Genomic DNA, 13,887 nt, shown 5'->3' with positions numbered 1-13,887 from the left:
CCCCCCCCCTGTTTGGCGGAGTCCCTGTCCCTGTCTTATTTGGATCCCTTGGCTCTGATCTACCATCCACTCTGACCATTTCAACCTGACTACTTGGACTGCAATAGGTACTTGGTGGGACCTCAGCCTGCCTACAGTGACCACCCAGGGCCTGACTGATCCTGATACATACCACATGTTTAGCAAATTTATGGTCCCATAAAATGGCAAAGATGTTCCATGTATAATTGTCAGTATAGGGAGGAGGGTAGCCTTGACCTAGTTGGAGACCCTGGACTGCCCAGGTCCCTAAGCTGACAAGCAGCTAATTTTTGGCATGGGGAGCAGCCCACATCAGTCTTAAACTGGTGCTGTATGGACATCTGCAAGTGCCAGATTGGGGGAGCTGATTGGCTCTGTGTGCTTGGCAAATTCAAAGCCACATATATTGCATGTTCATGAAGGGCTGCCAACAATCAGCTTTAAAGTTGCTGGTGCAGCTGGGGACACAATCAAGATGATAAATCAACCGCAATGGCAAATAGAAAAGCATGATTGGGATGTGATTCCTGATGTGCAAATCATGCAGCTTGCCACGCGTGTATGAGGCCAGAGGCACATTCTATGGTGCCATTAAATGAAGGTCTGCCAAGGTCCTGAGATCGTAAAGCAAACAATTGTCTTAAAGTTCCTAGTGATAAGCCCTGACCTGCATAAACTATACCTACTGGTCTGTGTCATTTATTTTAAATAATATTTTCAGATAAATTGAGAAAAGTTAGGATATTGCAACTTAAGTTTTACCTCTTGGCTCAGAGGGGGCATCTACATGAGACTGTAAACGTCCATGAATTACCTTGACCAGACACCTACATCTTGAGGGGTTCTCTTCTGTGCACCCACCCTTGGGACCTGACAGTTTGACCTCTGATTGATGACCCTTGCTAACAGTGCAGTTCTTTGTCTTGCCCGCCACACTTTAATGTTATATAATAAAGAGCGAGAAGGTTTCTATTTTGGCGTGCCACTAATTGATTGGTCAAATGATGTTCCTCAGGGCTCCCCCTCCCCTTGTACTCGGTCTATATGTCAGCCTCATGGTGTTGGTCTCTATTCAGTTGTTACAGTCACTAACCCACCTCAAAGTCCCCAGATATGTGGTACAATGATAACATAAATACAAAAAACCTACAATCAAATCAGTCTGCCAGACTGTCCAGCTACTTATATCCACAGTCCTATGCCCCAGATGGGGCTTTGCTCCTCATCAAACTAATAAGGAAGATCCACACCCACTATACTGTTTGAGGCTTGCAGGAATTCTTTCTCTGCACCTCAAATCACTCATGATTAGTAGTTTTCTTTATTCTTTCAGGATGATGCACACTTGTTGCTGCTCCGCTGATCCAGGGACAGATCCAGGTCTTGTGTCTGTCATCCCCCAAGTGAGTAATAAGACTCCTCTGAGTCTTGAGAGGCAGAAACAATAGCTGGTGCCAGTTCCTTCCCTATGTCCCTCCTGGGGCTTGCTGCACAGAAAGCTAGCTTTTCTTCTGCTGTGCTTCCTGTTCCCCACTCTCCCTCCATCAGGGCCGGGAGCGTCTTTATGACATAGCACAGCATGCATCCAGCCAACTGAAGCTGGCACACGCTGACAAAGCACAGCAGCAATGTTGTCAGAGCTTCCCATGCCCATGCCACCAACATGACCACATGTAAGTCTCAGCGCCATGAGTCCCCCGGCGCTTCTGAGTCATCTCTTGCCTTCGCGGCTTGTGCCTTGCTGCCACAGAGATGTTTTATGCAGTTGCCTAATTAGCTCCACAGTAAAGTGTCACCATCTACATGTGCAGTGCTATTAGGCCAGAGTAAACCAATTAACTCCACAGTAGGTTAGTACTGCCCAGAACAAGTACTATCCTATGGCAGAGTTATTTACTCCACTACAACGTATGAATAGACAGTGACCAGGGCTAGCTAGGGCATGAAGGTGCTACAGTGCAAGGGCTGCCTACTGGCTAACCCCACACTATATCACCTGCCGCAGCCAGCCCCTCTGCATACTGTTGAGCTGGGATGGAGTAGCTCCAGGCTGGAAGGCTGACCCCTCAGGCCCCCTGCCAACCAAGGCTGTGCTGCCCCAACTCAGCATGCTGCAATCCTGGATACATGGTTAAACACTGAGGCCTGGAGCAATAAACTGTGGCCCAAACTGCACTGGAGTTTATTGTTCCATGCCAATAGCACATGTAGTGCACCCAGTGACAACAAAAGAAACTGGTAAAGATGGAATATCTATCACAGTTTGTGGACTTTACTTATTGCATATTGTTTTAATTAATCTTTTTTGAAGTTCACATACCCTCTTCTTTACTTTATACCTTCATCTACATGCCTTTTGTGAAATATTACACAGCTTAAAATGTGATCCTGCTCTCAAAAGTGACCATAAAAATAGAAACTACCTACTCAACAGATCTGATTCTGATTCATATCTGCAGACTCTAGTGACAAAACAAGATTTTTTGAAAGTTTCCTGTTACTCCAGCATTTACATTTAATGCACCTAAGAGAAAGATTTGGGTCCCATTCATCTTTCTGCATAGACAAATTATGAATGAATGAATTAACTAAGGAACAATTAATCTAATTAATTTCCAATTGATTGTACCAGCACAATCAAGCGATCATTGGTATATATGAAAATCATGGAGGACATTAAATAAAGTTATTTTATATTGCCATGTTCCTATTTATTTGAAAACATTTTTAAATGCACAATTGAACAATAGGCATGGTCAGAAGGCAAAAAACCCATAATCTCTAATTTATTTCTGATTTTAAAGATAAATGGTATATACACTGTACAGACCATGTTATACACCGAGACAAATTATTAGGAAGTCATAAAAATCCGTGTTTTCAGAAATTTAATGTCTCCTCAATAGATGTTCTATGGCAGTGTGATGAAGAAAACTGCAGTATGATGTGGCTGAACACTTTGTGGCTACTATAAGCTACCTTCATTACATTTGGCAGTGGATGCTTGCTTTCATTTTTCTTGCCAATAAGTCTCTGGTATCCTGCTGTCTCCCCCTGTTTCAGGGACTCACAGCCACTCCCTACTTATTTCCTTATGCCAGTGCCTTTGTGTCCCATCTGTTTCTCCTTCCCTTCATGTCAGAGTCCCCGTTTTTCTTCATTTTACCAAGACCTCTCTGTGATTCCCATTGCTCCCATGCTAGAGATTCAGTGCATTTTCTACTGCCCCTCCTTTCTCCATATCAGGGACTTTGCTTGCCCTTCTTCTGCCCAGTATTATTTCTCTTCTTTCAGTCTTGGAGATAAATTATTCAGTGTCAAGATGAATCTCTTCTAAGAGGATGGGCAATGTTGACCCAGCATTTCCTGCCTATTTCCCCATCAACAGGGTTCTGTGCATTTGTGTTTAGAACATGCTCTGAAATTTTTGAACTGATCAGACACAGCATTCGAAAGTTAAGACATATTGACAATGTGAAGGAAATGCCATCAAGTTTTATATTCTTATTATTACTGGGGTTTTCTACAATAAGATAAATTATGTCTTTTCCAGCTATCTCATTGTAAACTTCTATGTAGGGACAAGGTGCTTTGAGTTTTACTGTAAAGTACACAGATATGGTCAACATTTTCTTCCTATCTTGAGGTCAGCCCAAGATAGGAAGAAAATGTTCCCATGTGGCTTGGCATAGGGTAAAGCTAGTGGACTTTGTCCCTATTATATTTAATTTGTGTTAATTATCCCACAGTAAAACCATCCCTTTGCTGTCAAGGAGGACTTAATCAGTGAGTAACTTCCTCTGTCTTTCACAGATTTACAATATGCCTGATCTAGATCCTGCTTACATTCAACAGGAACTGTGGGGACTGGTCCTATTACATACCGCAGTGGCATAACTGGCCAGGGCTGCACCCTGGGCAGTCGCCCATTCCCTCTCCCCCTCCCCCCGCCCCCGCCCCCCAATATCTTCTTTGCAGGGCTCAGGCCCCAGAGACTGTGCCAGTGGATGCAGTAATGGGAGTTTGCTGATGCTGGGGGGAGATGTCATCTCATTGTTTTGGCACTGACACTCATGCTGATTTTTGTTCAAGGAAAAAAAACGGATGACATCTCCCCACAGCAGCAGTGAACTCCAGTTGCTTCTCCAGTGACACTGCCTGCTGCTGCTTGAAAGATCTACATTTCCCAGAATGCCTTTCACTCACACACACTCCTGCAGTGTTGCTAACGCTCTCCTGTGGAGTTGAAGCTAGAACATTGGTGAATAGGGAGAGTGGGCCAGTTTGGCACTCCCTGTTTAACATCATTCGGGGCTCATGCTCTACTTGTCTATCAGTTCTTAGGCTACCAATGTATTGCTTTTGTAAACTGACCTAAGAGGACAATAGTTTTGTTTGACATTTCCACTGCTGTCAGATATGTCAGAAAGATCTGGGCAATTACTGCTAGGACATTTCCTGAGTGGCTTGTTTGATTCTCTTTGCTAATTTTAATAAGCATCTTTCAATTATGTGGTGTCAGAACAGGACAGATTGACAGCCCAACATTACTGCAGTCAGACTCATCCATCAGTTGCACAGAGACAGGACTTTGAAGCATGTAGATAAAGTCAACTAAAAAGCAGTAGGCCATTTTCTCCCTGGAATTGAAGAGAGATTTTTTTTTTTCATTTGCACATGCAGTCTTCCCCTTGGCTTCACAACAAGTCTGGCCTGAACTTGGCCAAAGTTAATAGTAGACCTACAGGCCATGAAGTTGAAAAAACCAACGTATTATCACTTCAAAAAATGGAGCCTGAGAAGATTTACATCAGATCCTTTTCCATAATTATCAAAAAATCCATGTCTTATTCATGTCCAAAATCATATCTTCATGTCCGGGTTGCCCATAAGCAGCTTTGATTTTTAACTACTAGAACTTCCAAAAGTTCTATTTTTACTGAGTCTACTTGAACTTCTCACAACTTCTTGTGCCTTTCCCACAGAACAACTCATCATCAAGTCAACTTTCTATATTCTAGCCCAGGGCTATAGGAGTTAAAAGAACCTTTTCTCTATTTTTTCCCAGCTACTCCAGGTTAAAAAAGCGCCAGACATTGAAACTGGGACATGCCTCTCTCTTCTGCTCTCAGTTATGCTTTCCAGACAGCAGGGAGAAGGAATCCAATCAATATGAATGCAGGGAGGACACATTAATGTGGGGAAGGTCTGGGAGAAAGAGTAGTTTGAGATGAGGACAATTGGAACTAGGTAAAGTTGGAAAAAACTGGCAAAATTGGGACTAGGGGCAAGAGGAATTGTAACTGGGAGTGGAAGGAGAGGGGATAGTAGGGACTGATGAGAGAAACAGGAGGAAATGTGGGCCAGGTGCTGGGAGTGGGTGCACTAGATCAGACATGGAGCTGGTAGGCACTAGATCAGACATGGACCTAGGAGGAGAATGAGACTAGGCATGGTCTTAGAAAGAAATAGGGATGGGAACAAGCCCAGGAAGGAGGAGGGAAAGATCTGATAAGTGCCACATAATGAGAATCAAGTCTTAGACATCTCTAACTGGGCACCTAAAATTAGTGGTAAACTTTTATCTCAATCTCTCTCTGCTCCAATTCCTCTTCAGTACTACAAGGATAATCCCAACTCCTCCCCTTACAGATGCTGTGAAAACAGCATTTTAAAGCTCTCAGATACCAGAGTCATGGGAACAATTATTGAAAAAAAACCACATAGGAAAATAATAATTCTGAGAGCAGGGTTTCAATGGTGTGCAGTAAATAAGGCCTAGGTTATGTAATAATGATAAAAGCATAAGATTGAATGTTTCACCCTCCAGCTGGTGCATAGATGGAGAGAGGGGTGCCATGGGAAAATAGCACCATATTTCTTTGCATACAACACACCCCCACATAAAACTTGCTCCTTATTTTTTGGAAGGCAGAATGGGGGGTGGGGAAAGGAGAGAGGAGAATATGTTTCTAGGTGGCTGACTGTGACATGGAATCAGTACCCTGGGAACAGAGCATGTCCAGGAAGTGTGGCATCCTAGGAGAAAGGCTGGGTGAGACTCTGTATGTCACACAAGGTTAAGCTCCAGACCCTTATAAGGCAGGTAGCAGGGCTCTTAGTTCTTCACTGTAAGTTGTTCTTTATATAAGTTCCTGTAAAGAAAGTATTGTTTCCATGTCACAAGATTCATCAAGATATTACCAACAGCTCACTTGCTGCTTCCTATAGTGCTCAACCAATAGCTATATCTGTGAGAAGGTTAACACGGGACTCCATCTCTTCAGCTTGCTGAGTCAGACAAATGTTAGCTATTTTGGCAGCTGCCTGGCATGCACAAAGCTGCTTCTCCAATGAAATACAGGTTCCCTATTTTATACACGCACTCCAATTTTGTGGGGGCTGATTTTGGGTGGAAAAGTGCATGTTGAATGTGAGAAGATATGGTATATTGTCAGGTAGGTAAAAACTTTACTGTAATACATATACAGGAGAAGGTGAAAAGATTCTAATTTTTGGATTTTTGATTTTACAGTTGTGACAGTGTTCTTTTAACATAGTTTTTTTTTTTTTGCTGAATGTATACAATGTGTTTATTTAGCCGTATTCTTTTACCCCCTTCAGTTTTTCTTCATTGTAGTTCCAACTTTGACTTTTTCCATGATCTGAAAAGACAAAAGTCCTTTTTTCCCTCCTTTTAGCATCCACTAATATTTTTCTCAAATCCATATATAGTTCAAGTTCTTAGGAATTAGAAGGTGAATTGGCATTAGGACTGTAGTAACTGCTATTATTAAAACAGGTATAAAAACTATGAATCTAGTAGTCCATTTATTACTCCCTTCTAGTGTTTTATTAGAAAAAAGGCTGTGGGAGATGAGACAGGAACTTTATGCATTTCCAGCTCAAAATTGTTTAATCTAAGAACCAGCCTTTTAGTTTAATATAAAGTCTTCTTCAACACTATGCTTTGAGTAGTTTAAAGTAACCCTTTCACCACTTAATTTTAGTAAAGCTCTTCTAGCCTTATCCAAGCATACACACTATAAACTCACAAATGCTCTACACTTATTTTTATATTTATGTTTTGCATTGAACCCATAATATGCAGTGAAACTACACTACCCTCATTTTAGCTCTCATGCACAAGCACAATGCAGATATGACTGTGTTTGACAAGAGATGGTAGGTACTGCACCTTTGGAATAATCAGAGGAGTAAGGTCATTGATTAGACCATGTAGAAAGTCCTATTCTAAGCACCAGGAAAGAGCCTGAAGAAACTAAAAAGAAATGAAAAAAATCTCCTTCTAGGCTACCTTGGAGAACAACCACTGTGGGAAGCTTGCTCCAGGAAGAGGATGACACCACTAAGATAAAACAAACCATAATCTTGATAGGAAGGAGAGCAGACAGACAAATGAAAAGGTGGAGATATGGGACAAGTTGGAAAGCTGGGGGAAGTAAGGTTGAAGGAGCACAGCTAGGAAGTGGAAATGGTGTAGTCATCACTTTTCTATTCCAGTTTGAGTGCTGGGGGATGGTTTTGAAAAAATAATCCTTTTCCACTGGGCTGAATTTTTATATGGTTGTTTATAATACTAATGAATATGAGTATAACAGGGCCCCTGCTCCATTACCGAAGCAGAGAGGGAGCCAAGGGTCAGCTGGCCGGCCGCAGCCTCCTGGACAGACGGAAAATGGCTATGCGCCCCTTGGTGCGGGCCTGGAGTGGAAATAGAGGGTCAGAGGAGGCACATAAGCCTAGGTTCTGAGCTAGGGAGAGACAGTCTGGCCTTAAAACCAGGAAGATGAGCTCAAGGGAGCAGATGGCTGGGCTACCTGAGGAGAAAGGAGTCCAGACTGCCAGGAAGCTGGAGGGAAGCCCCTGCACCACTGGACAGCAGTAGATAAGAGTTTTGAGCCTGTGTTGCAATGCTACTGTGGTATAGGATTAACCCTGGGTAGGGAGCCTTTTATTGGAGTAGATGCTCATGCTTTTCATTGTATTTAAATACCAGAGGACCAGATATGGCTGACTGTGGTGGCCACAGGGGTGCTGCAGGGACACCAAACATGGATGCTTCCAGGGTCTGGGAATCAGTGGGCTGCACGGGGGCAAAAGCCCAAGCGCTTTAGGAGGGCTGTTGTTTGTTGGCGGACTGTGATACCAGACAGGAAAGACTGGGTTCATGGATGAGACTAGGGCCCAAGGGGCCCAGTGCTTGCAAGGGACAAGACCAGGGGCTGAGAGGCCTGCGAGGGGCGAGTTGGAGCTGGGAAATCTAGGGTCCTGGCTTAATGGACCTCAGATGGAAAGACCCAGCCAGAGAAATCAAAGTGAGCAACACGGTGGGGTCCAGTCAGCAGCCAGGAGATGTGACTTTGCTGCTGAAGCAACAGGCAAGTTACCATATTAAATGGAGAATTTAAATGACTGTTATCAGTAGGATTGAAACTGAGCTTGTGTCATTACACTGTCCAAACATAGTAAAATCTAGAAATAAGTATACATAAACAGTGACAGCAGTCTGGCATTTTTAAATAAATTAGGCCTTATAATAATAACATAATAATTAAATCCTATAATAATCCTGATAGACTAACGGGTGCAAAGGTCCATCTACATAAATCCAGTGTCAGGAAACAGGTGAATTACAGGGTTACTAACCCTGTAAGCCACTAACCATTTGAAATATGTATAGGTTTATCATGATGACTTCCTTTTGTCTGCTGAAGTGACCTGAACAAGTAAACACAGAGACTAATGCGTTATCTCAGGGCTTGTACATACTACTTCTAATTCACCAGCAGGTGTGTATTTGATCTTCAGCCAGGGCTTGAACTGTAACAGCTTTTCTGCATTAATGTTCTGCTTATACATTAATTGTTCATTTTTGTGAAATTGTAAAGTGAGAGCACTGAATGTGTTTAAAACAGAGACTTCCATGCTGTGGCAATAATCACATGCTTTGAAAACCATTGGCACAAGAATTAATTCTTAGACATTATAATTACGTGAAAGTTCATTCTCAGTGAGTTTGATCTGGCTTCTCTTCCCTATCTAATTTACATTATAATATTTTTACTTTTCTTTCAGGCTTGAATAAGAATATGATTGTAAGCAGGCAGGTGGTTAGATTCTGATCTTTGTTATGGTGTTGTATATCTAGTGTAATTAAATTGATTTCAGTGGAGTTGTTTGGATTCATTCTAATGTAACTATAATCAAAATTCAGCCCACCTTTTTTATTAAAAATAAAAAACCAAAAAAAACCCCACTGCTGTCTAGAGGCTCAGCTAATGCACCTACATTTTTTTTTCTTTTCGCTTCTGTGTCACATATGCAGCCAGGCCTTACAAAAAATAGCTAAAGATGCCATAGTCTCTTGTTGATTTTAAGATTTCAGTCCCAGAACCTATTGCCTCAGAAACAATTTGAATCTGATGGCTCTAAAGCTTACTGTCAGTACAGTAGGATGATAGCAAGTCTGGTAAACAGGTAGCTCCTGTAGTTTGGAAATAAATGTTTACTAGAATTTTATAGTATGTATTTTCTATTCAGAAATGAACAGAAAAGTAATGTGCTTCTTTTCAGCATTTCTGTTGGCTAAGTACATGTGAACAGATTTGGAGATGATTATAGATTCTAGGTAGATCTTCTCATAGCTGGTATATGTAGGAATCTTATCAGAAATCTATTTAATCTACTCTCATTTGAATGGCATATTCTTCCAAAAAGTCATTTCATTTTGGCAATTTGAGATAGTTAAAATATATCGTATTAGGCTATCAGATAAGTAACTCAGTTTGATAAGTCATTCCTCCAGCAGATTACAAAGGGCTACATTCAGGCCTGGTGTGTAAATCCTGAATTTAATGGAACTACATCAAGAATGAATTCAGACTATAGAGAAAAAGAATTACAGGAATATACATGCAAACACATTCACTAAGATAAGCAGTATGTAAAGGTGAAGAGTAACCATTAGGCATTTCTAAACAAAGTATTGCTGTGAAATTTGCTAAAAAATGCCTAAATTTATGATCTACCCATATTTTATACCTGTGAATTTTGAAGTGGTTTCTAACTTCATTTTAAAATGTATAACAAGCATAAGCTTTATGACACCTCAGCTTGGTAATATTATTTTAAATATTTGCCTTAAAAGAATACTTTTATTATTTTTTTATTCAGATAAAGGATGTATTATGATGATTACACATCAAGATAAGTGCTGAGGAAAAATCTTCAGTTTTATTAAATATTACATTGTCTTCCTTTAAGGCAGACTTACAATACCATAACTTAAGTTCTCTGTTGAATGTGTTACTATATAATGCTATGTATATCTACTCAGACCTCTGAAATGATCATTCATAATACGTTTCATTAATGACCTATATATTCATATTATGGATGGCAAAAAAACACATGAAAAAACACATCTTTATCACCTGTCGTTGATGTTTGGCAGTCTGCGTCTCCTGAGTTTCCTCTTCTGTCCTGCGTTTTTGACGGCCTACCATCTTTGTGTTTAATGTACTTCTGACAAACTTCTTCCTGCAGCTTTTTCTTTCTGTCTCAGACCAACACAGCTACCAAATACATCCCTGCAGCTTTCACACTTTCCTTGAGAGGACCTTGAGCTGCTCTGGCCACATAATAATATTTCCACTTCTTGTACTGAAAACAATTGAGCAAAGGTCATGCCAAGTTGTTCTTGTATGACTGTCCCAAGGGAGGTTAAAGATCAGCTGAGAGCAATCTGTGGTGCTAAAGTAATTTAGTATCTGAAAATCCAAATATGATCCAAGAAGCTTTTCTTTTCCAAATCCTGCAGTCCCTTTTTCTCTAGAACAGTTGTATACTTGCTATGCTCTGGGAAACAAATCCATTGCTGTTGAGTTGGAACTGAATGTCAGACTGGACCAGAGTGAATGAACAAGGCTATTGTTTAACCTGCACTGTCCCACAGTGGAGCTATGGCAACAATTTCAGTTTGATAAATAACTGTGTCATTGTGTACTGACTCAAATGCTGGTACTGCCTGAATGACAAACTTTATCTTGCGTGTTTGACAGTCAGCACAGAGCCAAAAAAAAGGTACTTCAAAAAAAGAAAATGTGATTAGTTCAAGCTCCAAAATATTTTAGAAAGGAACTTTTGTGTCATTTTGTTTTCTCTGAAAAATCAGTCGTTTTCTGACAAGTTTACAAATATTTGTTTGATATCATTTTTAAAAAGCTTATTACGTGATGGTAATTATCTGAATGTCTAGCTTATGAATCCACTGCTTTTCCTTAAAGTTAGAATCTTGTTTTCTACATATAAAAAAGCACTGGGAAACAATGTGTATGCATCTACACTGGGGATTTTCTCTAGGTCAAATATAGAGTGACCATATATTCTGATTTAGTGAGGACAGTCCTGGATTCCAGAGTCTGGTCCTGGCCAGCTATTGAGAATTATAACAGGTGTCTCAGAAATGCAGGGGCATGGGACAGTCTGGCCAGGAGCTGGAGCGGCACAGTGTGCCTTGCAGACTGCAGGCCAGCAGGCAGACAGGCACTGCTACCTTCCCAGCACACCATCCCGCCCCAACCAACTTGCAAGAAGTGACCCAGACTTCTGGGACTTTCATATGGTCAGACTAGTGAAATTGAAATTTCTCTTTAGCCTTCAAAGTTTGCTTATGCTCTAAGGCTTAATTCTGGATAAAATATTGATATGCAAGTAAGAAACTGTGTTTACAGGCTAGCATTTCTTTTTGCCTCACCAGTTCAGTAGGTGCTATTTTCTTTGTAAGTTTTTCTCATGAAGGGCAAACTAAGACAAAAGTTATGCTAAAGTGACACTGGCTAGGGACAGACATTCAGAAAGTCTGAGCCTGAATTGATTCAAACTTTGCAGGTTAGTCTAACCTGGCAAGGCTAAACTGGTTTGTAATTGTACAGACATCCCCACTGGACTGAGGAAATGCTGGCACATGCCTGCAGTGGCTCAGGCTAGAAGCCGGGGGGGCACTACAGCAGCCCTCCTTTCCCTTCCACAATGCTGAGCTGGGGGGGGGCATGGCCAGGCCCTGGCAGGATGCTCTGCTTAGGAAGGGGTTCCCCCACCCCCACTGTTGATAACAGAGCATTTAGTTACACAGCACAGAGTTACACAGGGAGTTGTTAGCATTCATCAGCCCATCAAACAAAATAAAACAGCTTCTCTCATAAGCTCAAGCTTTTCTTAAACAACTTTTTCCAAGGGAGGGACATTATCAGCTGCCTGTTGATTAGCTCCAAAAAGCCCTAATCAGACACTGTACTTTGTACCTTTGTCCTGTCTCCCACAGTACGGACCTGCAGCCAATATATGGTATGCTATCTAATGCTGAGAGGTGACTGTGTAAGGCAGAGGGGAGTGGTGAGAGGGAGCAGGGGAGCAGAAGGAGTCCAAACAGATCCCGCTGTATGTGCAGTCTCTGCCAGAGCTCCAGCTATGGAGCGGAGAGGCGGGGCCAGCTCTGCTGGGCTGGAACAGAAAGCGGAGCCCCACCCTGGGTTGCAAAGCATCTGGGACACTGTGGGACTCCAGTTTAACTTAAACCAGAAAGGGGTCTGGGACAGACATTGCATAAATCGTTTGACCCAAATCAGTTAAGTCTGATACTACATTCAACCAGGTTTATCTCAAACCAGTTTTGACCATTTTCAAATTGGTTTATGTGCACTGAACATTTGTTCTGTTACAGTTTGTTGCAGAGCGCCTGAGTGCTCTGCTCCTATAAAGAGGCACAGGTGCTGGTTGCTGGGACAACCACAGTTGGTCAGCGGACCGGAAGGGGGCAGGGCCTGACCTATATATAAATCCAGGCAGAGGCCAGGGAGGCAGTCCCCTGCCAGCAGCCACAGGGGTGGGAACTCTGCTGGAGCAATGAGAAGGAAGAGGCCAGGATACTCGAGCAGTTGCTATGGGTGAGAGAGGGAGAAACCCTGTCACGGACTTGAATATGGTTATAGCCGGATGGTTTGAATTTATGTTGTAGCCAAGAGGCTTGAGTTTCTGTTTACTGTTTAAAACCGGAGGACTGGGTGAGGCTATTAGGGGTTGGAGGAGGCCTCATAGGGGCTCCACGGTAGCGTGGGGACCTCGGCGCCAGAGAGGGCGCAGCACGATAAGCGCCCCAGAGCAAAGGGAGCAGCAAGGAGCCCCGAGGCAAAGGGGGAGACGAGAGAAGCCCCACAGTAAGGGGGCATCGATTGTAGAGTGCCTGAGGGGGTGCAACGTTGCAAGGCAAGCCAGACGAGGCAAGCCAGAGCGCCTAAGGGGGCACACGTGTGCAAGACAAGCCAGAGCGCCTGAGGGGGCTCAAGTTTGTGAGACAAGGGCTGCGGAAAGCACAAGCCCCAGAGAGGGCAGACCAAACAACATCCAGGATATAAGCAAGGCTTGGGGCGTGGTAAAGGGGCGGTTGGAGCCACACATAGCCCATAAGGCTGGGGTGCACCGAATCACACAATACAGAACAGGGGCCAGGATTCAACAGAACACTGTGTCCAAGGGGACAAAAGGCAGCCTCCCTTATAAATATATAACATCAAAGACATAGCTGGTGAGAATGAGGATGCTTTGATGCAAACTTTGCACGGTAGGGGGCGCTAGGGGAGATCACGGCCGCTCCTAGGACCCCGCGCCATGACACAGTTTTAAACCAGTTTCTGATCACTTAAATTGATAATGTCTGTCCCTAGCCGTAGTGTTTTAGGGTTTTTAATACTGCTTTGTTTTAGGACTAGCCCAGCAGTGTTAAAAAGGATAGTGTGTGTGTTGAATTGTAGATTAAAGTGCAACATTTTTCCAGATCTAACCTTG

General features: G+C 42.6%; 1 protein-coding gene across 1 annotated transcript in view; it reads right to left on the bottom strand.

The window, feature by feature from the left end:
- Positions 1–11,143, bottom strand: part of PCYT1B (phosphate cytidylyltransferase 1, choline, beta) — a 60,856-nt gene extending 49,713 nt beyond the window's left edge. Inside the window, exon 1 of the mRNA XM_019529156.1 lies at positions 10,479–11,143. Within this exon, the coding sequence (XP_019384701.1) occupies positions 10,479–10,550 (72 nt within the window). The 5' untranslated portion in view covers positions 10,551–11,143. The remainder of the gene's footprint in view (positions 1–10,478) is intronic.
- Between the last annotated feature and the right edge of the window lie 2,744 nt (positions 11,144–13,887).

This window comes from Crocodylus porosus, unplaced genomic scaffold (genome assembly GCF_001723895.1).
Source record: "Crocodylus porosus isolate Cpor-Errol unplaced genomic scaffold, CroPor_comp1, whole genome shotgun sequence".
Classification (NCBI taxonomy): Eukaryota; Metazoa; Chordata; order Crocodylia; family Crocodylidae; genus Crocodylus; species Crocodylus porosus.
This window is presented reverse-complemented; position numbering and strand designations above follow the sequence as displayed.